The 25,018-nt window shown below is 35.7% G+C and overlaps 1 protein-coding gene across 1 annotated transcript in view; it reads left to right on the forward strand.

Annotated features, from left to right (window-relative positions):
- The window catches only part of LOC150093152 (E3 ubiquitin-protein ligase ZNF598), a 96,917-nt gene that overhangs the window by 52,498 nt on the left and 19,401 nt on the right, over window positions 1–25,018 (forward strand). Inside the window, exon 4 of the mRNA XM_090413808.1 lies at window positions 15,501–15,718. Coding sequence (XP_090269934.1) covers window positions 15,501–15,718 — 218 coding nt within the window. The remainder of the gene's footprint in view (window positions 1–15,500; window positions 15,719–25,018) is intronic.

Here is a 25,018-nt window from a genome sequence, read left to right on the forward strand (position 1 = left end):
TTAAAAAAAAAAACTTGAAGCCTTTGAGATGTGGTTATACAGATGATTGTTAAAAATCTCATGGACAGCAAAAACATCCATTCAAGAAGTACTGGAATAAATGGGGAAATCATGCAAACTTTTAGATACCATAAAAAGAAGAAAAACTGCATATCTTGGTCACCTATTTTGTAATGAAAAATATAAGATACTTCAATTGATTATAAAAGGAAAGATAAATGGAAGAAAATCTTGGCTGGCAGATATCAGACAGTGGACTGGCATGAGCTCTGAGGGACTGTTCAGAGTGGCTGAGGATTGCTCAAAATTTGCCAAGGTGGTCGCCGACCTCCGATAGGAGATGGCACTCAAAGAAGAATAACTGGATCATAGGCACTGCCAATTTCCTTACACACTTCCTCATTGCCCTTGCTGAAACCTCATCTATTTCCACCATTCAAATCAATCTCTTTCAATAGTTTTAATACTTCCTACTCATCCACCTCAGAATTCAGAGAGCTAATTGGTTTGCCTGAGATTGCATGTCTTACTAAAGAGATCACCTAACAGTTTTTGTTTCCAATACATCTGACACTTTCCTGCCTTCCATATTCATTAAGGTTATTCTCCCATGGTCGTTTTTACTTGCCACATAGCAAAAAAAAAATTCCTAGATTGATTTTTGCATGTAAGGCTAAATCGCTATGAAATGCAGTTTCATAGCATTTGTCTTATAATATGAAACTCATGCTATTTTGATAGTAAGAGTTTCATGATTTGCTGCCTTCCAGGTTAAAACCAAGTGGTCTCTCTCTCCATCCATCCTTAAGTAGAACAAAACAACTGTCTTATTTATATACAGATGCTCCCACAATATCTCTTCTACCACATGCTGCTTGAGGTAATTAGACCATAGCAAGTCTATACATTCTTCATCTTGCATGTTTTCCCTTTTCCAAAATGTTGTACACCCCTACCCAGTGTCACAAAAAATCAGGTGTTTAACTTTATATTAGGTTTTATATTAAATCATAATGGATGTGAATGAAATTGCTTACATGTCTAATCTTTAATTTTGTTTTATATTGTTGCATAACTATAAAACAAAATTACATCTAACCACGGTAATAAACTTTATTACTTTATAAACAAGATCTATAAACAGATAGTAGGCACTGCCATGGGTAGCTCTCTGTCTCCACCTTTGGCAAACTATTTTTTGAACCATCTGGAAGATACTTTGTTCTCATCCCAACTCTCTTTGGTTTGGTTATGTTAATGACATTTTTGCTGTTTGGTCTCATTCTGAAAATGATCTTACCACTTTCCTACATTGAATCAGTAGCCTTCACACTTGCATTCTATTCACCATGGGAAAAGAAAATGGTGGTAGTTTACCATTCTTGGACATCCTCCTCTAGTAAACAATCAGGGCATTAATTAATAGAGCACATGTTTACTCCTCTCCACAATAAGAATTTCTCACTATCAAAGCTTTAATGGAAGGAAATGGTTACAAATCTCATCAAATTCAATAGGTAATTTACTTCTAGATTCCAATCGCTTATATTCTGGTATCTCTGAACCTATTGGTAGAATTTTGAAGAAGTATCATCTGTTGCCATTTACAAAAGAAAAATTGTTGCTTCTACCTTTAGCTAGTGTTTACCAAAGCCCTTGTGAATGTAATTTGGCATACTTTGGGTAGACAAGCAGTTCTGTGGGAAAAAAGAAAGAATTAAGTGAACATTGGTATTACATTGAATACATGAAACCTAAAAAAATCTAGTCTGACAGCTTAGTATTGGCACTAAACACAGTAACCTTTGGGAGAAGACAAGCTTTATCCCAAAGGTTACTGTGTTTTAAATTGGCACTAATGAATACAAGGAGTTGTTGGATGAAGCAAAAATGAAGAGCCAGAAGGTGAAGACTAAGCCTCCTGCCATGCAATAGAGGTGAATTGAAGAGGAGGGCATTGATAGTGAGAGAATCAATACACAGGGTGTACAGAAGGAATGATGTAGAGTCTGTGGACCTGTGGCCTGTGTTTGAGGGAAGGATTTGTATAAAGCTGATAGCCTGCATCTAAATGTTTTGGTGTTAGGTGTCTAGAGAGAGAGAGCTTTTTGTTCACTGAGCATGCTAAAGCACAAATTCACAATTAGGGTGAATGCAGATGAATGTGTGTGAAAACTTACCTCATGGGTGCTAACACCCATGAGGTAAGTGAGTGTGAGAATGACCAACAAGTGCAGAATCTAGTCTCTCAAGCAAAACTATAGAATAGGGTAGTCAATTTGGGAAATAAAGGTGACCGGGGGCTTAAGGGATGCTGTGGTTTCTATATACTAATGCCCAGAAGTATTAGGAACAAGATGGAAGAGTTTTTTGCATTAATTAGTACAACCTTACCAAAAGTTATAGGCATTAGTGTGACTTAGCTAACAGTAGATGTAGTTACAGGGATAGAATGTGAAGGGTTTAGTAGTTTCAGGGTAGATGGCATGGCAGAAGGGGTAGCTGTTAGCAGATGAATTGCAGTCAAAAAGAATAGGAGATAAGATGGAGGGTGACTGTTCATTTGAAGCAGTCTGGTGTGAGATCAAGGCCAATAAGACAAAATATATACTTGGTTGCTGCTATAGGCAAGGGGGATTCCGGGAATGATCTTGAAGACTTACATCAACAAATTAGTATAATGAATGCAGGTCAAGTGATTATTATGGGGGGACTTCAACTATGGAGGTCTAGATAAGAAGGAAGAGAGATCACATGGCAGAAAAGAAATGGAATCTGTACCCTACTGAGAGATTATTACTTGAGGCTGTATGTCATAGGAGGGAACTAGGGTTGTGAGAGTATTGGACCTTTAAAGGAACAGAAGAGCTATCTGTAGCTGAGATAGCCACATTACCTCCAATTGGGGAAGGTGACTATGCAGTTTTGATTTGAAAGATTGTAAAATATGAGTAATATTCTGTCAAGGAGTATATGTGTAACTACAAGACAGGAGAAAGCTCAATGCTGAATTATGGCATACAACCCTGCAAGGGAAGGATATTAGTAGTGCATGGAGATAGTTAAGAGGCATCTAGGAAAAACTTGTTAAATTGTATATCTAAGGTAAAGAGGGTTAAGCATGAGCTGTTGAAGAAGAAAATGCTGTGGAGGGTATTAAGGAGAAAAGTGACCAGCAAACTCATGAACAGTACAAGGCTCAGGCAAGAAAGGTAGAAATCATGGTAAAGAAGGCAAAATCAAATTACGAGAAGAATCTAGTCAAGCAGACCAAAGGAAATCCCAAAGGGGTCTTTCAATACATGGCATGTAAGAGGAAGAATGACTCTTGAAGATTAACATTAATGAGTGGTGATGGTGATGAGGTGACAGAAGCAGATAAAATAATTGAGCTACTAAGTGCATAAATCTGCATTATTGATCCATTTATTGGTTTTTCTTTTAAGTCTGATGAGCTATTTTGCTGTTTATAGTAGTAAATTTTTCTCACTTGGTTATACTGTAAATTAAAGATGCCAAGAAATTATATTCTTGATTTAATCTTTTATCCAAATGTAAGCAAACAGTGTTTGCACTTGAAATATCTTGGCAACTGGGCTACTTGTATATAGAGCCTAAAGACTTCACATCAGTGCATTACTTCAACTTTGGTATCTTGTCTGGGTCTTGCTTCCCACTGATGAAACTTCAATAAAGGTCAAAATTGGCCTGTGTAGTGGCCCATTGCATTATGGGATACTAAGGCAATTGATGTGAAGTTATTAGCCTGTATATACTTCTCGTAGACAGGCTTATACGTTGGTTATGCATTATTAAAACGCTTCAGGAATTGAACAACGTAGTTAAGAATATAAATTAAATTATACTTTAATAAATATTTCCGATATTTCAGCAACATCACGTTGCCATTATCTAAAGGAACTTACAAAAAAAAGTAAAACTTGCTACCGACACCGTAATCAACCTTTCTTCAGTCACTCTGAAGCACTCAACGCGCTTTCATATGGCCACAACTTCACCATTGCACCCAATAAAATACCTAGTGAGGATATTATGATCCAGATTGAACGTGGAATCCGCCACCTTCCACATCAAGTCGCAAACAGTGTAAGACTGGATGTTGCTTGTGTCCTCTCCAAAGCAAGACCACCAAAAACCAACATATCCAACAAGGAATATAAAGCTCTACAGGAAATGAGGAAGAATAAAAAATTAGTTATCACCAAAGCAGATAAGGGAAATGCAACTGTAGTACTTAACCAAAAGGACTACACAGGTAAGCCGAATGCTCTTCTATTAGATCGGGCTACTTACCTCCCTATCGAATACAATCCCACCAACTCTCAAAATAGAAAACTTCACAGGCTCCTTAAGAAAGTCACTTCTTGGCCTGTAGAAGTTACCAACAGATTAAAGCCGTTTAACTCTATATCCCCCCTCCCCTCGTATTTACGGACTCCCAAAAATACATAAAGAAAATGTGCCATTACGTCCCATAGTGGATGGCATTGTTTGTCCCACATACAAATTAGCTAAACATTTGGCCAAAGAGTTCACCCACTATACTGGCAACACACCATCACAGATAAAAAAAACTCAGCCCACTTCAAAGCCAGCATAGAAAACCTTACACTCCGACGTACTGACATAATGGTCAGCTTTGACGTCTCCTCTTTATTCACAAATGTCCCACTCAAGGAAACTTTAGAGCTAATCCAAGCTAAATTTTCTCTCGATATCTCAGCCTTATTTCAGTTCACAATGAACTCAGGCTATTTCGTTTGCAGGGAAAATTCTACAAACAAATAGAAGGGACAGCCATGGTTCACCACTCTTCCCACCCTTGGCCAATATCTTTATGGAGACTTTTGAAGAAAAAGCCTTAGCCTCTGCCCCACAAAAACCAACCATATGGCTTTGCTACGTTGATGATGTGTTTGCTATTTGGCCACATGGCTCTGAAACACTCCTCTCCTTCTTAACACACTTAAACAACCAACACTCCAGAATCAAGTTCACCCTGGAAAAAGAGGAAAACAACAGCCTCCCTTTCCTAGACACACTAGTCACCCACCAGCCTAATGGAACCTTGGTTTTCTCAGTTTATAGAAACCCACCCATACAGGCAGATACATTCACCAACAATTCCCCCCCCCCCCCTCACAACAATATGGAGTGGTGAAAACACTATACAACAGGGCTAAACTAATCTATTCAAACGACTTGGCCCTAAACACTGAACTAAATCACATCCTCAACACTTTCTCAGCCAATGGCTACCCCCCAAAAAAATTCCAAAAAATATTAGAACCTAAAAACCACAGATTTCCTCCCTCCCCCCCTCCATCCGAGGCACCTCGGAAAAGATCACCAAAATCTTAAAAAAACATACCTGACCTCCTGTTACAGATCTTACAGAAAATTGGCATCCCTTATCTGCTCCACTAAAGACCAACCACTTCCCCTAGACCTACCTGATATATACCAGGTCCCTTGCAGTTGTAAACTGTCTTACTTTGGCCAAACAGGCAGGCAGGATAGCAAATATCAGAATTTCTGAACACAGGGACTACATCCGTTTTCACAAGTACAGTCTTTCTGGTCTTGCAGACCATGCTCTGGATACATGCCACAGAATACAGTGGAAGAAAGCTACAGAAATACACCGTAGCAAATACAAATTCGAAAGACTATTTATGGAATCGGCCTCGGCCCTAAGAAACTCTCCAAACCTCAACAAATTTGGTTGTATGTGACTGCCCCAAATTTGGGAGGCTTACATCAGCAGACCTTCAGCCCAACAGCCAAGAACACCTAATTAGCCTGCTAGAGGGCACCATCAGGACTTTTAGGAGAACAATAGCTTTCTCTTCATTCTCAGTTACTGTGTTGTAGTGCCTACGTGTACATGCCTTTTTTGTAAGCCTGTATATAAGTAGCTCAGTTGTGAAGATACTTCACCCACAAACATTGTTTGCTTAAACTTGGATAAAGGATTAAACCAAGAATATAATTTCTCGGTATCTTTAATTTCTACTGTTTATAGGTTTAAAGTTCATCATGTATCTTTTGAATAAAATGAAGCTCTCGGATGTGAACTGTAGACTAATATACACAAATATTGTTCAAGAAAAAATGAAAGAGTTTGAGAACAGGAACCAAACCTTGGAGATTCACTGGCAAGCCCTGAAGAAAAGACTGATTGATTCAGTCAGAGAGGCATGTGGTGAGGTTGTCTGCAAGAATAGAAAAATCAGAACTCCATGGTGGACACAGGAAGAGTAAAAGAGACAGCGAAGAAAGCATATCAAAAGTTCTGGCAAATAAGTCAGCTTGTGCTCTTAGAGAATACAGAGACAAATGTAAGAAAGCTAAACTCTATGTAAAACTAGCTCAACAAAAATCATGGGAGACTTCGGCAAGAACATAGAAAATAAATATCAAGAAGGTGGCAAGATTTTCTGGAGGTTGTTGAAGAAGTCAGAAATAGAGGAAAGAGTGCTGTAAAAGGAATTAGAGATGATAAAGATGACATGAAAACAGGAGAAAAAGATATCCTTGATTCATATTTGTAGATTTAGGGACTCAAAAACACACGTGTTGAACAGATTATTTTATTAAATACAAATAAAATAAAACTTGACGTTTCGACCTCTATATCGAGGTCATCATCGGAAGAATACAACTGTATATAGAACCAAGCTACATGCTCATGCTTTCTATACCAGTAAACTAAATCTACGTAGTTAATAAATCTTTTTTCTAGCCTGACCTCTAGTGATAGAAAAAAAAGACAAAAATAAATAAAGAAATAAAATGATAAAAAAAAAAAAATTTATATATATATATATATATATATATTATAAATAGATAAATGCAACTACAATAAACTGTTAGAGTCCTCATGTATTAAAATTCTGGATAGTTACAAAATGATTTCTTTCAGTTGCTATTGAATGTTCTAAACACTTCACCAGGTCACCAGGTTGTCTTCTTGTAATGGGAATTTTTCTAATGCTAGTTTAGGATGTTATACAGGTTGTAGATGGGTCCTCCACATTCTTGAAATGGTGAGGCCATCATTTTTGTTGAGATTTGGGTTGTGTTTGAGCATTTCACAAGACTCTTTAAATTTTCTCTCAAACCAGGTTTTAGTGCTGTGTAGGGACTTGGTATTTTTCCAGTCAATTCTATGGTATGTTTTGGAGCACATGGTCAGAAAGGCCTGTTTTACCGAAGTGGAGGTATTTAATGTGTCGTTTGTGTTAGTCTTGTCTGATTGGGATAGTTCGCCCTGTTTCCCCTATGTGTGGTATGTTACATGTGCAGTGTATTTTGTATACCCCTGGGTGTACTAGGTGTGGAAGAGGATCTTTAGAGGAACTGAGTAGGTGTCTTAGCTTATTTGGGGGTTTAAAGGTGGTTTTAATGTTGTATTTGCGAAGTGTTCTGTCTATTTTTTCAGAAATGCCTCTAACATAAGGAATGGCAATAGCATTCTTGAAATCATTTTTGTTCTTACTGGTATCTTTATGGTGGATCTTGTGAATAGTTTTTTTTATTGTATCCATTTTTGATAAATGTTTGGTTGATGATTTTGTATTCTTGGTTTAGAGCCTGTTCATTCGAACAAATAGTTAAGGCTCTGTGTTTAAGGGTGCTTATGACACCTAATTTTTGTGTTGGGTGGTGGTAAGAATTTTTGTGTATGTATTGGCATGTGTGTGTAGGTTTGCGGTAAACTGAGAAGGAGAGACAGCCAGAGGGAAGACGTGTGTCTAGGAAAGGAAGAGAGTCATTTTTTTCCATTTCAATGGTGAGCTGGATACGTTTCTGTTGTTTGTTTAGGTGGCTAAGGAATGTATTTAGAGCTTCGTGGCCATGGGGCCAAATGGCAAAAATATCGTCGACGTATCTGAGCCAAATTTTGGGCTTTAGACATGCTGTCTCTAGAGCACGTTGCTCAAAGTCTTCCATATAAAAGTTAGCTACTGGGGGGGAAAGTGGTAAGCCCATGGCTGTACCTTCTTTTTGAAGGTAAAAATTGTTTTGCCATACGAAATATCCGGAGCGGAGTACGTGGGCAAAAAGGGCCGTGACGTCATGTGGAAATATGTTCTGTAGGAGCAAGATCGTGTCATTGTTTGGGACATTGGTGAAAAGGGAAGTTATGTCAAAGCTGACTAATAAATCTTGGTCGGTGAGTGTAATGTTTTTGATTTTACTGATAAAATGTTGTGTATTTTTCATGTAGGAAGGGGACCGACCTACCACTTCCTTGAGTGTGGCAGCTAATTTTTTTGCTAAGTGATAATTTGGGCTGTCAATTCCTTCAACGATTGGGCAAAGTGGTGTGCCAGATTTGTGTATTTTTGGCAGGCCATAAATTCTAGGCGCACGGGCATACTGAGGTATTAATTTTTTTGTCGTTTCTTGGGGGTAATGTGTGGACGGATTTGATTAATTCAGTTGTTTTCTTTTTGTTACGTTTTGTGGGGTTGTAGTTAACCTTTTGGTAGGTGTTATGGTCCGCTATTAACTGGTTCATTTTTTCAATGTATGTCGTATGGTCTAACAGGACGGTGGAATTGCCTTTATCGGCTTTCGTTATTATAATATCCTGGTTATTTTTTAAGGATTTAAGGGCTAGATTTTCGGTTTTGTTTATGTTGGTGTATAGTTTTTTGTTAGAATTTAGTATACACGATGTTTCCATTCGTATTTTATCAGCCAGAATGGTGGGGAGGGATTGTAAACCTCTCTCGATATGATACACAATATCAAGCTTGTTTACTGACCTTGGAGCAGCGGCGTAGTTCAAACCTTTCTTTAGCAGCGAGAGTTCACCTTCGGTGAGAATGTGATTTGATAGGTTGATAACTGAGCATTGATCCGATGGTGGTTGGTGGCTCCTAACATTGTTTATGGGCGATTGGTTGCTCCTTATGAAATCGGTTTGTGGTTGGCTATTCCTTTCGTAATGGCGTCTTGATGATCTTGTGCTTTTCTGTTGTTGTAGGGCTTTAAATTTCATTATTAGTTTTTCTTTATTTTTCAGTAGTGAGTGCTTGGCTGAGTCATCAGTGATCCTATCTAGAATCTCCCAAATTTCTGGAATAACGTAGTCAGATAATTCAAATTTAAGTTGCAGAACTTTGGTTTGGGTGAATGCTAGATTTTTACGTGCCTCGTGGATTTGTTCTCGTAACAAGGCTTTTTCCAACCGGGCATAAATACGGAGCGATTTGGCTGATTTAAACTTCTTCTTTAGTTTAATGCAGTTTGGAATTATGTTGCTGTCTCTACATCGTTTCAAAAAGGCTAGTCGATTCGTTAATAAAGAAACACGTATCTTCAGCTTACCGTAGAGGCTGCACTGCTTATGGGTCACATCTCCATGGATTATGATGATTCTTTCTTTTAGGGTTACACGGTGATCAGCACTCATATGTAGATTTAGGGACTCTAAAACACGTGTTGAACAGATTATTTTATTAAATACAATAAAATAAAACTTGACGTTTCGACCTCTATATCGAGGTCATCATCGGAAGAATACAACTGTATATAGAACCAAGCTACATGCTCATGCTTTCTATACCAGTAAACTAAATCTACGTAGTTAATAAATCTTTTTTCTAGCCTGACCTCTAGTGATAGAAAAGAAAAACAAAAATAAATAAATAAATAAAATTATAAAAAAAAAAAAAAAATTATATATATATATTATAAATAGATAATTGCAACTACAATAAACTGTTAGAGTCCTCATGTATTAAAATTCTGGATAGTTACAAAATGATTTCTTTCAGTTGCTATTGAATGTTCTAAACGCGTCACCAGGTTGTCTTCTTGTAGTGGGAATTTTTCTAATGCTAGTTTAGGATGTTATACAGGTTGTAGTATGAGGTAATTACTGAGGTTGAAGTATGGAGTAATTACTTCGAAAAATTGCTAAATTATATAAGCAGTGATGACAGCACAGTGGTAAAAAACACTCAACGGGCATACAGTCAGGAATACATATTCATACTTGAAGTAGAAAAAGCCATCAAAGGTTTGATATGTGGAAAGGCAGCAGGAGTAGATGATATGTGACCAGAAATGCTCAAATATGGAGGTATAAAAGTCTTACAGTGGCTACACTGCATAGTTTAGAAGACCTGGACAGAGGGACGAATTCCAGATGATTGGAGTAGAGCTCTCATAGTACCCATATATAAAAAGGGAAATAAAACTGAATATGAGAGTTACAGAGGTATTTCATTACTGAGTTCCTGGTAAGATATATGCAAGTATACTTGAGAAATGGCTGAGAAGAATTGTGGAAGAGAAGCTTAGTGAAGAACAAGCTGGATTCATGCCAAATAGAGGCTGTCAGGATGAGATCTTCACTTTACGACAAATAGTCGAGAAATCATGGGAATATAACAAAGATCTGTATTTAAGTTTTGTCAATTTCGAAAAGGCATTTGCCAACAGAGAAGCTATTCAATATGCTACAGTTATATGGTGTCAATGGAGCATTATATCAAGCAATACTTAGTCTTTATTTGAGTTGTAAGTCAGCAGTTAGAATTGAAGGAAGTACAGGAAGATGGTTTAATGTTAAATCTGGTGTGAGACAAGGATGTACATTATCCCCTCTGTTATTCATTATCTATATGGATCACATTATGAAGGAAAGTGGTATTAAACATGATATCAAAATTGGAGATGTTAATGTCAGCTCTTTGCTTTATGCAGACGATGTTATACTTCTAAATAAATCCACTACAAGTCTGCAAGATTCTCTGACTAAATTGAATAACTGTTGTAATAGATATGGTATGAAGGTCAGCAATAAAAAGAGAAAGACAATGAAAATAGGCAGAATCATTGAAAATGTCAACTGTGTTGTGAATGGAGAACCTGTGGAACAAGTAAAACATTTCAGCTACTTAAGCACGATTTTTAGTGAAGATGGTAAATTAAATATGGAAATGGACAACAGAATGAACAAAGCTGGTATGGTAGGAAGTCAATTGAATAAATTCATGTGGAATAAGAGAGAAATTAGTTGGAACACTAAATTAACTGTATACAAGACAGTCTTCAAACCAATTTTAAATTGTAGATCTGAGAGCTGGGTTAGAAGCAAAACACTTGACCAAAGACTAGAAACTGCAGATATGAGAGTCCTGAGAAAGATTAGGAGTGTGAACAGATGGCATGAATGGCAATGTCATATTAAAAACGAGGATATTAGGAAAGAACTTGACATTGTCAGCATCCTGGAATGTGTTAGCAAAGATAATCTCAGGTGGTATGATCACTTAAACAGAATTGGAGAGGAAAGATTAGCAAAACAAGTGTTCTTTTCCAGGTTGTCAGGAAAAAGACCCAGAGGAAGACCAAGATATATGTGAATTGATACGGTAAAAAGTGCATTAGAGAACAGAAATATAAGATCTGATAACGTTGGAGTCTTGACAGATAACAGATTGGTTTGGAGGAAAATTGTAGATAGGAAGTTAGTAATGATGTAAATTTTTCATGTAGTACTATCATATCCTTTACATCCCTTGAGGGTATATACCAGGAATTTGATGATGATGATCTTTTAATAATTTTATGAATCAAAAACCAACTCCCTCATCTCCTCACTGTGTTCCTGAATAAAGCAAAAGGTTTTTCTCATCTGTAAACAGTTCTTTTGCTTGTGGCCATCTGATCTCACAAAACCCCATCGTTTTCATCTCATGCAGTGATAGTCTGTTTCTCTCCCAGGTATTTGCTTAACCTAGTAGGCTGAACAGAAAAGAGATCGATGCCACCTTTTCGAAGCATCTGACATTCCAAGAACACCCCCCCCCCCATGAAACTCTTCCTGGACAGCAATGAGTTCTCTTTGTTGATCCATATTATTATTACTTGACACCTCCAGGGAGTCCCAGACTCATCGAGGGAAGGCACTTGCTCTACAACTCTTTGTCTCCACCACTCAATCCTCTAACTACAGCAAACCACATCGTCTACACCAATGCCATCTACTGTCCACCACAACTAGTCTTTTCAAAGACAATCACAAACATCCATACGTACGGTGGGATTCGAACCCACAGCCTTTTGGCTGGAGAGCGGATATGCTAACCACTCAGCCAACCAGGCTGACATATAATACCAGTAGCAAACTTTCCACCACAATCTCTGGCAGTTCCAGAAGGTGATGCAGTCTCTGTTTGTCCTTATGATGATTCAGCTGGTATAGAATGCTGTAAGACTCTCCATAGTGTGATATGGGTAAATATAGAGGTGGCACCATCTCTTTTGTCTTCAGCCTATTAGGTAAAGCAGATAGATACCTGAGAGAGAAATCAGACTTCCACTGCATGAGATGGAGGAGAAAAAACAAACAAATGAACAAAAAATATATATATAAATAATAGGAAAGATTCACTTCTGGCCTTCGAATACTCGAATAGCATTTGGGAAGGTGTAAGAACCCTTCATTCCCTAAGATTTGGGACCAGTCTACAGATGTATATTACATGAAGTAAGGCACAGTCCCGCATCAGGTACCTGGGTTCACCACTCCTGTATTCACCAAAGTGAGCCCTTGAGGTTAAACCAGTCAGCAATAAACCTGCAGTTTTCTTTTCTTTTATGTGTGGTTTATTCTGGAAAAGTCAAAAAGGAGTTTGCATTTGATACCAAATCAGAGGTTTCATTTACATTAACGAAACCTCTTTACAAAAGGCACAGCTTTATAAAAAAATTTAATTTAAGCAGAACACCAGATTCTGTAATGGTAATCTTTTACCATTACAGCATAAAATTTTACCATTATTTGGAATAGATGGACTGTCATGAGATGTGTATAGTCTTGAAGATGTAGACAGTAACAATGTTAAGATATTATATTTGTTTTCATGGGGAAGAGAAAGTTAGTACTTTGTCCTTTTCAACAAAGGCACCACCTACCTGAACTATGATAGCAAATGTATATCAGTGTGTATATATATATATATATATATAGGATCCATATTTTCACATATTCTCTGGTTGTTGCATGTTGTATAATACAGCACAAAACTGTGAATTATAGAGAGAATATAACTCTACAGTTTTTGCCTTTTGATCAGCAATATTTCCTCGTGAAACCATTCCAACATTTTATAGTAATCTGTGAGGTAAGCAGTTTATAAAGCTTATTGATAAGAAAAATGTTGAAACTTTTGGTCTGATTATGTGATAGTTGTTAAGGAATGAACTGAATTTGTGTTATTAATTGAGTTCTTCCCTCCCCCTTTTCCTGCGTCTTTCCTTTTCTGTATTTTGAAATCACTGGTAGGCTGAAAAGTAATACAGGTAACCCTCATATACCGCGGTTTCGATATAACGCAGTCTACGATTTGTAGTAACCCTTGTTCAACGCTGTTTCGATATAACGTGGTCTACAAATTGTAGTAGCCCTTTATCTTTTCATATATTCTTCACTGCGCAACTTAAAAATCAAATTTTATCTTCGTAAAATTTGCATCTGCCTGTATCGCGCATGTAGTTATAAGTACCAAATTTATATTAGGGGAAATATCCTTTAGCACGCATGTACGTCAATTGTTTATCGTATAAAGTGTTTATTGTTGAAAATTGTCTTTGTCTCTGCCAGGAAAGCGCATTAAAAATCATAAGTGTGTTAATCTCAAGCTGAGCACTTTATTTCCTGGTGCGTTGCATACAATATGTAATGCCTTTTTTATGTAAAAAATTAATTTTTTATATTAATGGCCACTTAGAAATCTTTTGCGATATGGTTGAAAACGAAATTAGTGAATTAATTGATTGGGAAATAGATTTAAATGAGGAAGAACTAGTACAATTAAGAGATGACATCGAACCAAATGTCGTGGAAAGTTCTTTTGAAGATTCTGATTGTGATGAATCTGTTAAGAATTCAGTTTAAAGAAATTAGCAGAAGAATTGGACTTAGCAAGGAAGTTATTTTACGGATAATGATCCCTCAATGGAGCACTCCGGAAAATTCACGAGACAATTGGATATTTGTTTAGCTCCATATTATGAACTTAATAAAAAAAAAACTGCAGCGTAGTGGTAAGCAAGATCTTATTACTGACTTCTTGATAACTAAACTAGTCGAAGTATGCAATGATGCACATATTATTCATTGCACATAATGCATAAATGTTTTGCCTAAAACATTTATGCATTACTCGTATGTGCAATGAAATTTTCGTACAATTTGTAATTTTTATAAGTTTATACTATGCATTTGTTTCATAGTTTATGTTTTCTTAACTTATACGAATTACATGAATTAAATAAAAATATTTTTTGTTGGATATATCACTTTGTTTATATAATTAAAAAAATATATAAAAAAAAACGATTTCGGAATATAACCCTACTTTTTCTATGTGATCTGAGTCTTGCATAACGCGGCATTTCTATGGAACCTAACATCCGCATTATATGAGGGTTATCTGTACTAGTTTTTGAATAAAACCAGAATTAGAGGACTGATTAACTTCCCTTAGCCTGTTATTTATTCACTTTTTGAAAAATCCATGTTCATAATTTTTGAACCAATATTTTTTTTAATTCCTCATCTATTCATATTAAAGTAATAACAACATTAGTGTTTTTTTTTTTTTATCATTATTATGATGCAAAGTTGTTTGATAATTTTCAGGTTAGGTCTTTTTTATTTTTATGGTTTACCTGGATTTTAAAAATTAAAAATTCGCAATCCCAAGAAATGGGTTACTGCTATTTTTATGACTTTGCTTTATTTTTGGTGCAGGAGATTTACACTTCATTCACTTTCATTCTTGATATTGGCTTATATTCTCTCTTGTAGTGATAGACCAAGTCATATTAGTAATAGCACTTTTTTTAAATACTAGATAGACTATTTACACAAGATCTCTAAAAGGCATGAGGTAATCTAGAATTTTTAAACTTTCACCCACCCACCCTCAGTATCCTAGCCTTTCTATCACTGTACGAACACTTTCAAATGGTAAGGGACTTTTTAAGGCTTAAAGTTTTTAGTTCACACAATGGTCTTAATGAATCCATTCATCTCCATTTCTCAGATTTTCATTTGTAATTTCCAGTGGTCTGTCTGACCTGGGTTGATCTTTATTTTGGTAACAGTGTTCTGACGTTGCTGATATCAGTAGTTTCTGCATCATATACACAGATTAGTTTTTTTTTTATGAATTTCCACTTCTGACAGGACTCGGTAACTATCCACCACCACCACATGTAAACATCATATGATCTAGCCCGTGTTAAGAATTAAGGTAATTTTGTAAGGAAATGGACATTACATTTCTGCATCACTGTATTTTTTTTTTTTACCATCTGAAGCAATTCGTTTAAAATTTTGTCAAGAAAACTTAAAATTTTAATCATTGCTGTAATAGCTACTGTTATTTCATTATAATAATCATTAATGAATTTTTATTCATTTAAATATTTTCTCCCCATTTTAGTAACTATGAATTTCTTCGGTCTCATTTTCGAGAAGAACATTACTTGTGTGAAGAAGGTAGTTGCCGTGATGAAAAATTTACTGCTGTGTTCCCCAGTGAAATTGATTTAAAAGCACATCGAGCAATGCACCACAGCAAAAATTTGACAAAGGCTGAAGCAAAACAAGCCCGTACATTAGAATTGGAGTTTACCATTACTCCAAGGAACCAACAAAATGGTAAGAACATTAATATTGATAATTTTCTAAAAAAAAAAAAAAAATGTGAATTCATTCATTATAGATATCTCTTGTTTCACTTTTCTGTGAAAGTCTTTTTGTGTTCCATAATATGCAGACTATCTAGTAGTGGCATAAAATCTTACCCTTGTGATTATACACTTTCAGGCTGAAGCTATACTAATGACTTGTCTTAAATGTAAACACAAAAATCTAAAGAAGGAATTATTTGCCAGTCTGGGTGGCTGAATGAGTGGTGTGTCTGTCCCCCCCCTCCTCGCTTTCTAATTTTAAGTATAAATTTTACTATGGTGTTTGTGAATTAGGTGTAATGACTTATTTTTCATGTGAAATCTCTACTCAGCTTATTAGAGGCCTGAAGTGGCTTTGAAAAAAATGATTTCTCTAGCAGGGTTTTCACATCCAACTCATAGCCCACCCATAGTGTTGATGTGTTCTAGGTTCACAAACTTTTATTGTTGGGATTATAGCATAAATATATAATGAGTGAGGCATGTGGCATGGAACTTACCCAAAAATCAATTGTGGAGCATGCATTTTTTTAATAAAGGGTTGTAAGCTTAAATATTTTTGTTGGCTTTCCACAGTTATTGTGCTAATTTTTCTATGAAATAGGTAGTTGAAAGATTAGCAAACCAGGCATTTGAAGATAAAAGGCAGGAAAATGACCTAAAGAGGGAATAGGACCAAGATATATAGGTTGATGAGTTGACTATTTTGGAAGACAGGAAACAAGTGACGATTTGTAAGAGACCAATTTGAAAGACATTTGGTCTTTCAAAATTGGAAGAAAACACATCTATAACTTAACTTCCCTACTAGCCTGGATGTATATATATGTCCAGCAAAACCTGGGTTCAGATACATATAATCTTTTGGAAGAACATGGGGGGGAAAAATGCAAGTCTACCCTCATATCCATTACAAGGTACGATATACTGAGGAATGTTCATAGCTATGTACACATATAGCAAGAAATGCAGTTCCTTGCTATTTTCCTTGCTGTATGCTGGGTAACTGGAATCTTATTTGTAGTAGACAGGCTAAATACCTACAAATTATTTTTATTTTTTTCTACTTTTTTTTTATTGTATATAGTTTTTAATACCAGGACAGAATAAGAGATCCTTTCATACTTTATTCATTTAAATATTGTATCACCTTGAAAAATCAGTATCATAAATTTTTTGGGAGGAAATTGTGTCTAATCTTAGTCGACAACATGTTTTATTTGTTCTCATTTGGCACTTCAACTTTCTTTGTTTTCCAGAATCACTCACTACAAATTGAAGTAAATTGTTATCTATATATTTTCTGTTAGTTTAGATGTTATTTGGCAATTTTGAATCAAGAACTTGATTCAAGATAATTATTTTATAATTTAATAAAAATCTGAATCTTAAAAAAAAAAAAAAGCTCCATATGTTCCAAAATTAAGCATTATTTATTTATTTATTTTTATTCATAATCATGGTTCAAAAAATAGTTCACAGTTGCATGAAGGTCCACCCTTTTACAATTTTGCTTCTAAGAGAACTATATGAAAATCTTTAATCAATGAAATGAATAATCTATATAATGTAATCTGAAGTTATTGGCACTTCAACTTTCTTTGTTTTCCAGAATCGCTCGCTACAAATTGAAATAAACAGTTATGAAGTAAATTGTTATCTATATATTTCCTGTTAGTTTAGATGTTATTTGGTAATTTTGAAGTAGCAATATTTTTACTGTAGTTTGATTCAAAATATGTATATGTACTTGTCTCAAAATTCCAAATTTCACAAAATTAAAAGGTTTCACCTACTCCTTATAAAGGAATAAAAGGCATTAGCTAATTTTTTGTTTTATAATTATTATTAGTAGTAGTATTTTAATAAAAGTGGGATAAAGGGACTTTTTAGATACATATCAATTTGTATCAGAAAACATGTTATCATATTGTTAAATGCATTCTAGGTGATTCCATGGGTGATCTTGGAAGACATGCATTGGCAAATTAGTGCAGATTGAGTGATTATTATGGGGGATTTCAACTATAGAGATATAGGCTAGAAGGAAGAAAGATCACATGGTAGGAAGGAAATAGAATTTATATGCCTACTGAGAGATAATTACTTAAGGCAGCAATGTGATGGAGGAGACTAGGTTATGAGAGTATTGGGCCTAGTCATAGGATCAAAAGAGCTATCCATAACCAAGGCAGCCACTTTCCCTCCAGTTGGCGAAAGCAATCATACGGTCTTGATTTTGGGAGATTGTAAAACATGAATATTCTGTCAAGAAGGGGTATATGTCGAACTACAAGGCAGGTGATTATGACAAGCTAAGGAGGAAGCATAAATCTGTGCCATGGCATAAAACACTGCATATGATGTTAGTAGTGCATGCGAGATAATCAAGGAGCATCTTGAAGAATCAATATTGAATTGTATACCTAAGGTAAGGAGGGTTAATCAGGTAGAAGTTAGATGGATGAGTAATATCATTAAGCATGAGATGTAGAAGAAGCAAATGCTGTGGAGGGTGTATAAGGAGAAAGGTGACCAGCAAACTCATGAACAGGCAAGAAAGGTGACCATCATGGCAAGGAAGACAAAATCAGATTATGAAACAAGTATAGCCAAGCAAGCCAAAAGAAATCCCAAAGAGTTCTTTCATTATGTGGCAAGTAAAAGGAAGAATGACTGTGGAAGATTAACTTAATGAGTGCAGAAGGTGACAGAAGCAGAAAAAATAGTTGAGTTACTGAGCGACCACTTTGCAAGGGTATATCATCCAAGTGAGGTTACTGCTGTAACATATGTGATAGAGGCAGATGAATTGGAGGTTCTTAGGATTTGCAGAATCTCAGTGTAAATACTATTACATAGGATATCAGTTTGGGTTTTGCAAGATTGTGCAGTGCCTTCAACTAGACTGTTTATAATAAATTTAGTTTAATCCTTTATCCAAATGTGAGCAAACAAAGTTTGTGCCTGAAAGTATCTTCAGGACTGGGGTAAGGTGGTACAACACCGGGAAACTTGTTGCAAAGGTGGAGCAAGCTAACATCACTCCTATCTCAGTATCTCCCATAATGCAAAACACATCTCCTTGTGGATGTGTATAATGTTATGCATTAAGGGAAGGGCCACAACCCAGACTAATTTCGACCTTTATTGAGGTCTCTTCAGTGGGAGCCAGGCCCAAGTGGAGATACCAGGCAGAAGCATTAGCAAGGTCATCTCTACCTATAGGAGTTGCAAAATGGTGTGCCACCTTTTTATTAAATTACTCTAGATTTAGAGAAAGATGTTGAAAGTTTATTTTACACTTGGTTAGACTATAACAAATTTAGTTTAATCCTTTATCCAAGTGTGAGCAAACAAAGTTTGTGCCTGGAAGTATCTTCAGGACTGGGGTAAGGTGGTACAACACTGGGCAACTCGTTGCAAAGGTAGAGCAAGCTAACATCACTCCTATCTCAGTATCTCCCATAATGCAAAACACCATTATGTGTTTTGAAGATACTTTCAGGCACAAACTTTGTTTGCTTACACTTGGATAAAGGATTAAACTAAATTTATTATAGACTGTTTAACTTAAGTCTCAGCTCTGGTAGAGTTCCAAGGGAATGGAAAGAGGGAACAATAAGCTGTGTTCTATATTGATGGAACTGTACTGTAGAAAACAGATGAAGCTAGAGATTCATCTAGCTTCATCTTCGTCTAACTATTACTGGTATGTTTCCCCATACTGCTACTAAAGTAGCTCATAAGAACACACTAAAAAGTAGAGATAAGGAAGTTATCCCTCTTTGTAAGGCCTTGATATGTCTGCATCTGAATTACTGTACTGAGGTCTAGTCTCCTAGCTTTTTTGGAGATGAGGAAGCAGTGGAGAAGATTCAGAGGTGAGCAACCAAGATGGTGAGTAGTCTGTGTAATGTTCCCTATGAGGATAGATTGAAGAAGTTGGTTGATAGGGAAAAAAAGAGTTGATATCAGAAATAGTAAATGAAAGTTCTCTTTTTGAGAACATTAACTATTAATGTTCTCAAAAATTAGAAATCAAGTTTCATTTCTAATGAAAAGAATGAAAACCATTTACTATTAGAACATACAATTTTTAGAAAAAACTACAGAGTAATTCAAAATTAAGTGGATATTGGATACCATATTATTTCTTAGCCGAATAAGAAACTCAAAGATAGAAAATCTAATCTAAGTGTTTCATGCCGAATATAGAAAACTATATAAAAATCAGCGAGTCCAAGCATAAGCCAACACCTGGTAGTGCAATGCTAGGGTGACTCGTAGTAAAGGTGCAGTAAGCTTTGATCACTGTTCTTAGTATTTTCCAATAATGTAAAACACAGTTCCTAGGAGATGTATCATCCCATAATGTTACAGAGAAGGTCACTACCAGACCGGTTTCGACCTTTTTTGAGGTCTCATTAGCGAGTAGATAGACCTAGATGTAATACTAATACTACGAGTCACCCTAGATTTTTTTTACCAGGTGTTGACTTACGCTTGGACTCACTGATTTTTATATAGTTTTTTATATTCGTCATGAAACTCTTAGATTAGATTTCCTATCTTTGAGTTTCTTATTCGGCTAAGAAATAATGTGGTATTCAATATCCACTTAATTTTGAATAATTTTACTTCTCTGAAGTGAAGCCTGTTTGCTCTTATTTCAGTAATCGTATTTGTGCACCTTTTTTGACAACTCGTACGGTAAAGATATAAGTACTCACTGATGAGACCTCAAAAAAGGTCGAAACCGGTCTGAGTAGTGACCTTCTCTCATAATGTAGAACAGTAATACATCTCTTGGAGCTGTGTTTTACATTATGGGATGATACATCTCCTAGGAGCTGTGTTTTACATTATGGGAAAATACAAAGAACAGTGATCAAAGCTTATCCCACCTTTACTACAAGTCGTCCTACCATTGCACCACCAGGTGTTGGCTTTGCTTGGACTCGCTGATTTTTATATAGTTTTCTATATTCGGCATGGAACTCTTAGATTAGATTTCCTATCTTTGAGTTTCTTATTTGGCTAAGAAATAATGTGGTATTCAATATCCACTTAATTTTGAATAATTTTACTTTGCCGAAGTGAAGCCTATTGGCTCTTATTTCAGTAACTGCAGAGTAATCTTGAACAGTCGATGCCCACTTTATCTCATATTTAAATTTTGTTTTGCATGAAATCCCAATTATCGGAATTTTTTATTTTTATTTTATTTTTTTGAAACATTCCGTATAACACAATCACACTTAATGCAACTGGTTTTTTGAAATTTGCCTATTATAAGATTGTTTTTAGTAAATAAGTTTGTTAATAGTGAAACTGACTTTTAAATTTTCATTTTTAAAAATGTTATGTCCTGAAGATACTTCTGTGCAACTTTGTTTGCTTGCACTTGGATAAAGGATTAAACCAAGAATTGGCTTAATTTTTTGGCATCTTTAATTTATGCAAAAAAGTATTTCATGCTGTTTCTAAAGGACAGAAAATAACATTAATCGTCATATCTAACTTTTATCACATAAAGATAAGACTTTTTTTTTTAAGTATGGAAAATAACAGGTAATCTATTTGTAAAAAATAAGGTCATTTGAAATATTACTGAATATAAATTTGTGAAGTTTTTTAAAACCTTACAAATTTATATTCATTTACAGAATAAGAATGTAAAAGAAAAGTAGAAAAAGTTGTTCACAAATAACAATAGTGTGTCTAAATCTGTAATTATAACAATATGACATGCATATTTCCATATCGAAATAGTACAAGGAAAAAAAAGTTCATATTTATTTCAATAAATGTTGCTTGATAGTCTTTTTTTCAGAATATTTTAAAAATAAAATTTTTAACATCAGCTTTGGAAATTAATGCTAAAATAATTTTCACAGTATTGTCAGTGTAACATGTCTTCTAATGTGAATGTATATCTTAGAAAGAACCAAAATGTTTTCTTGGAATTTCCTAATAGAGGAAATTCTAGGTACAACAGTTCATCACTCTTCGAGTCAAGAGGACATAAATGTTACAACTCCGTTACACTTAAGTTAATGTATAATTTCCAATGTTCAGTTGGCAAAAATAACAAGAAAATAATCGTGCACTTTCTTTTCCAACCAATAACATTTTGTTCTAAATCTCGATGAAGATGACATTTTTTTTATTCTTATTATTATTTGGTATTTTCTTGTAGCACAACGGAGAAATTGCTGGACATTTTGAAAAATGCATTTGCTTCTAGTTTAGATATGTAGCATTTTTAAAGTAGCTATACTTTTACTACTATTACATACTAAAATAATATTACATACCTGCCTACAAAGGACACTTCTCGAAGGAACTGTTGAGGGAAAGAGAAAGAAATGAAAACAAAGACTGGAGTGGATGAAAATATAGAAGACTGGACCTGTCTCTGCATTCCTCTCTGCATATAAGGAATGCAGCAGAGAGGTGCAGAATAGGACATGTTGGAGACACATGGTAGTCAATCTCCTGGAGGGAGAAGACACCTGACAGGACATATTAAAATGTATGAACATGTTCCCCAAGTGAATTTATGTTTGTAACAATTGTCATGTGAACTGTTGTGAAAATAAAATATCTGAAATATCTTCAAATTCAATAGACAGGAAACTCCTCCTCCTCCACAAAAAAGAAAAAAAGTATAACACTTCAGTGGCAACCCAGAGGGGAAGCCATGGGACCCTGGCACCCCCCCCCACCAAAGAAAAAGGAAAAAAACACTAGAAAATTTTCCAAAAATGTTTTCCCTAATTAAAATTCATTTTTTATGAATTTTTCATTTTATATGAATAGCTGCAAAAAACTACACAACAGTATGTTTATTAAACTCAGGTTATAAAATATATTCAAAAACCTTGTATCAGCACTGTCCTTAAAAAGTTATGCATTGTGTTGTTTAAGGAAATTAAAAACGTAGACTAGATAATAACTAAAAATATTTAATTATTATTTCTTATATTTCAGGGAAGTCCTCACTGTGCGCTTTACAACCATATGCCTGGGGAAGGGGTGTCCTAGGTTCGATTCCCATCGATGACGTGAGGAGCTGAAGGATCTTCCTCAGCCATAGCCAAGTTAACCGGTCTTGGGCATGGACAGTAGGGTTTTTTTCCCATTTTATCCTGGGGGTTTTTATATCCCACAAAGGGCAAACCGGCCTTGAGAACTCAACACTATGGACATAGGATACACTGGGGTGTAGGGCTGACCACCTTATTCTGTGAAAGGTTTGAGGTCCGATGATAACAAACCCTCGACACCGCAAGGTAAAAGAGGGTAAAAGGGAGATGAGATGAGAAATTCATTTTTTATTATGTTGTGTGGTGTCTTCTATTTCTATACTACTACTGATGAATTAGCGACCATTGTAGATGCTCAGTCATAGGTCATATGCGATGCATAGTGTGTATTCTCAAATCGTCTACTCAACTTGTCCTCCCTTCCCCCAAGATTAAATCCTGAGTGTGCCACTGTAACACTTATTTAAAACATGCACCTTTTTTAAAAATAAAAAAAAAATCAAAACCTTTGATGATGATGATGATGATGATTGTTTCCAATCCAATAAAACAATGAATTTATAATTTTTGGATAATAAAAGTGAAACTGATTGTTAGAAATTAAGAAATAATTATTTTAACAGAAATACAGTATCAGCTTGTAAAAGAAATATCTATTCTGTTTAGGATGTCTGTTAATCAATCAATTGAAAATGAAACAGACATTGCTGATGCATTCTGCGCTGCTGTTGAGACCTTAGTGCGACTTCTGGGGAAGTGTTCTGTCTTTTTTTCTCTTTTTTTTTCTCAACAACATTAAAATAGCCTAAGCTTTTAGTTTTCCTCTAGCTGATAGGATTATTATCTAGTATTTCTAAGACAAGCTTATTTCAGAAAGAAAATAGTAACAGTAACACTACTGAACTTACTTTTTTTTGTGGGATCCATATAAACAGTTTTTATAAGGTGAAAATACAGCAGAGTATTTATAAAACTTAGAATAATTTCAGCAGACAGTTGAAAGTTTATTTTTCACTTGGTTAGAATATAATAAATTTAGTTTAATCCTTTATCCAAGTATGAGCAAACAAAGTTTGCGCCTGAAAGTATCTTCAGGACTGGGGTAAGGGGTAGTACAACACCAGGGCAACTCCTTGCAAAGATGGAGCAAGCTAACATCACTCCTATCTCAGTATCTCCTATTATTAGCCAGGTCATCTCTACCTATAGGTAATGCTTCTGGCTGGTATCTCCACTTGGGCCTGGCTCCCACTGAAGAGACCTCAATAAAGGTCGAAACTAGTCTGGGTAGTGGCCCTTCCCATAATGCATAACATTAGACATATTCACAAGGAGATGTGTTTTGCATTATGGGAGATACTGAGATAGGAGTGATGTTAGCTTGCTCCACCTTTGCAAGGAGTTGCCTGGTGTTGTACCACCTTACCCCAGTCCTGAAGATACTTTCAGGCACAAACGTTGTTTGCTCACATTTGGATAAAGGATTAAACTAAATTTATTATAATTTCAGCAGACAGTTGAACAACTGATTATAGATTGCAAAAAGGTAGTCTAAAATAAGAAGTACCTGCTTTGAAAGATACAACAATATTATTGCCTTAGTGCATTTTGTTAAAATGGTAAAATGAATTACCTTAATCCCCTCCCTTATCCATGGGCTTACTTTCTGTGGTTGCAGTCAACCCCGGTCCGAAAATATTAAATGGAAAATTAACGTGGCAAGACATCTGCGACAAGTAGGCCTATATGCCCGAAGGCCTGTAGTCTGCATCCCTTTATCCACAGTACATTGTGGAACATGCTTTCAGTGGTATTGTATCCATAAAAATTGAACAAGACACGAATGGGCTAATGTACTCCTTACAGATGAGTCGTTTTAGTCTTTCCTCTGATTCTAGATGATGCTTGATCTGGTGTGAAAGTGGTGCTGCTTGCCATCATTAAAGGGATAGGTATGGCAGTGCTCTGGCCATGGCATGAGGTGGCATTATACTTAATGGACGCACCAAGGATAAGGCCTTGTTAGTTTTCTGATGGGGATGAGCAGCGGTGTGTCTCCCTATTGCATCCCAAATGTGTTCTATAGGGTTTACATTTGGGGAGTATACTGGCCATTCAGTTAACATCCTCAATCTCCAGAAGTATCTCCACTGCTTGTGTACGATGTGATGTGGCATTGTAATCCATGAAAATGAATTCTTCATCTACAGAACAAT

Source organism: Typopeltis vanoorti, chromosome 24, assembly GCF_054136105.1.
Source record: "Typopeltis vanoorti isolate ZY-2024b chromosome 24, IOZ_Tvanoo_1.0, whole genome shotgun sequence".
NCBI classification, from domain to species: Eukaryota; Metazoa; Arthropoda; class Arachnida; order Uropygi; family Thelyphonidae; genus Typopeltis; species Typopeltis vanoorti.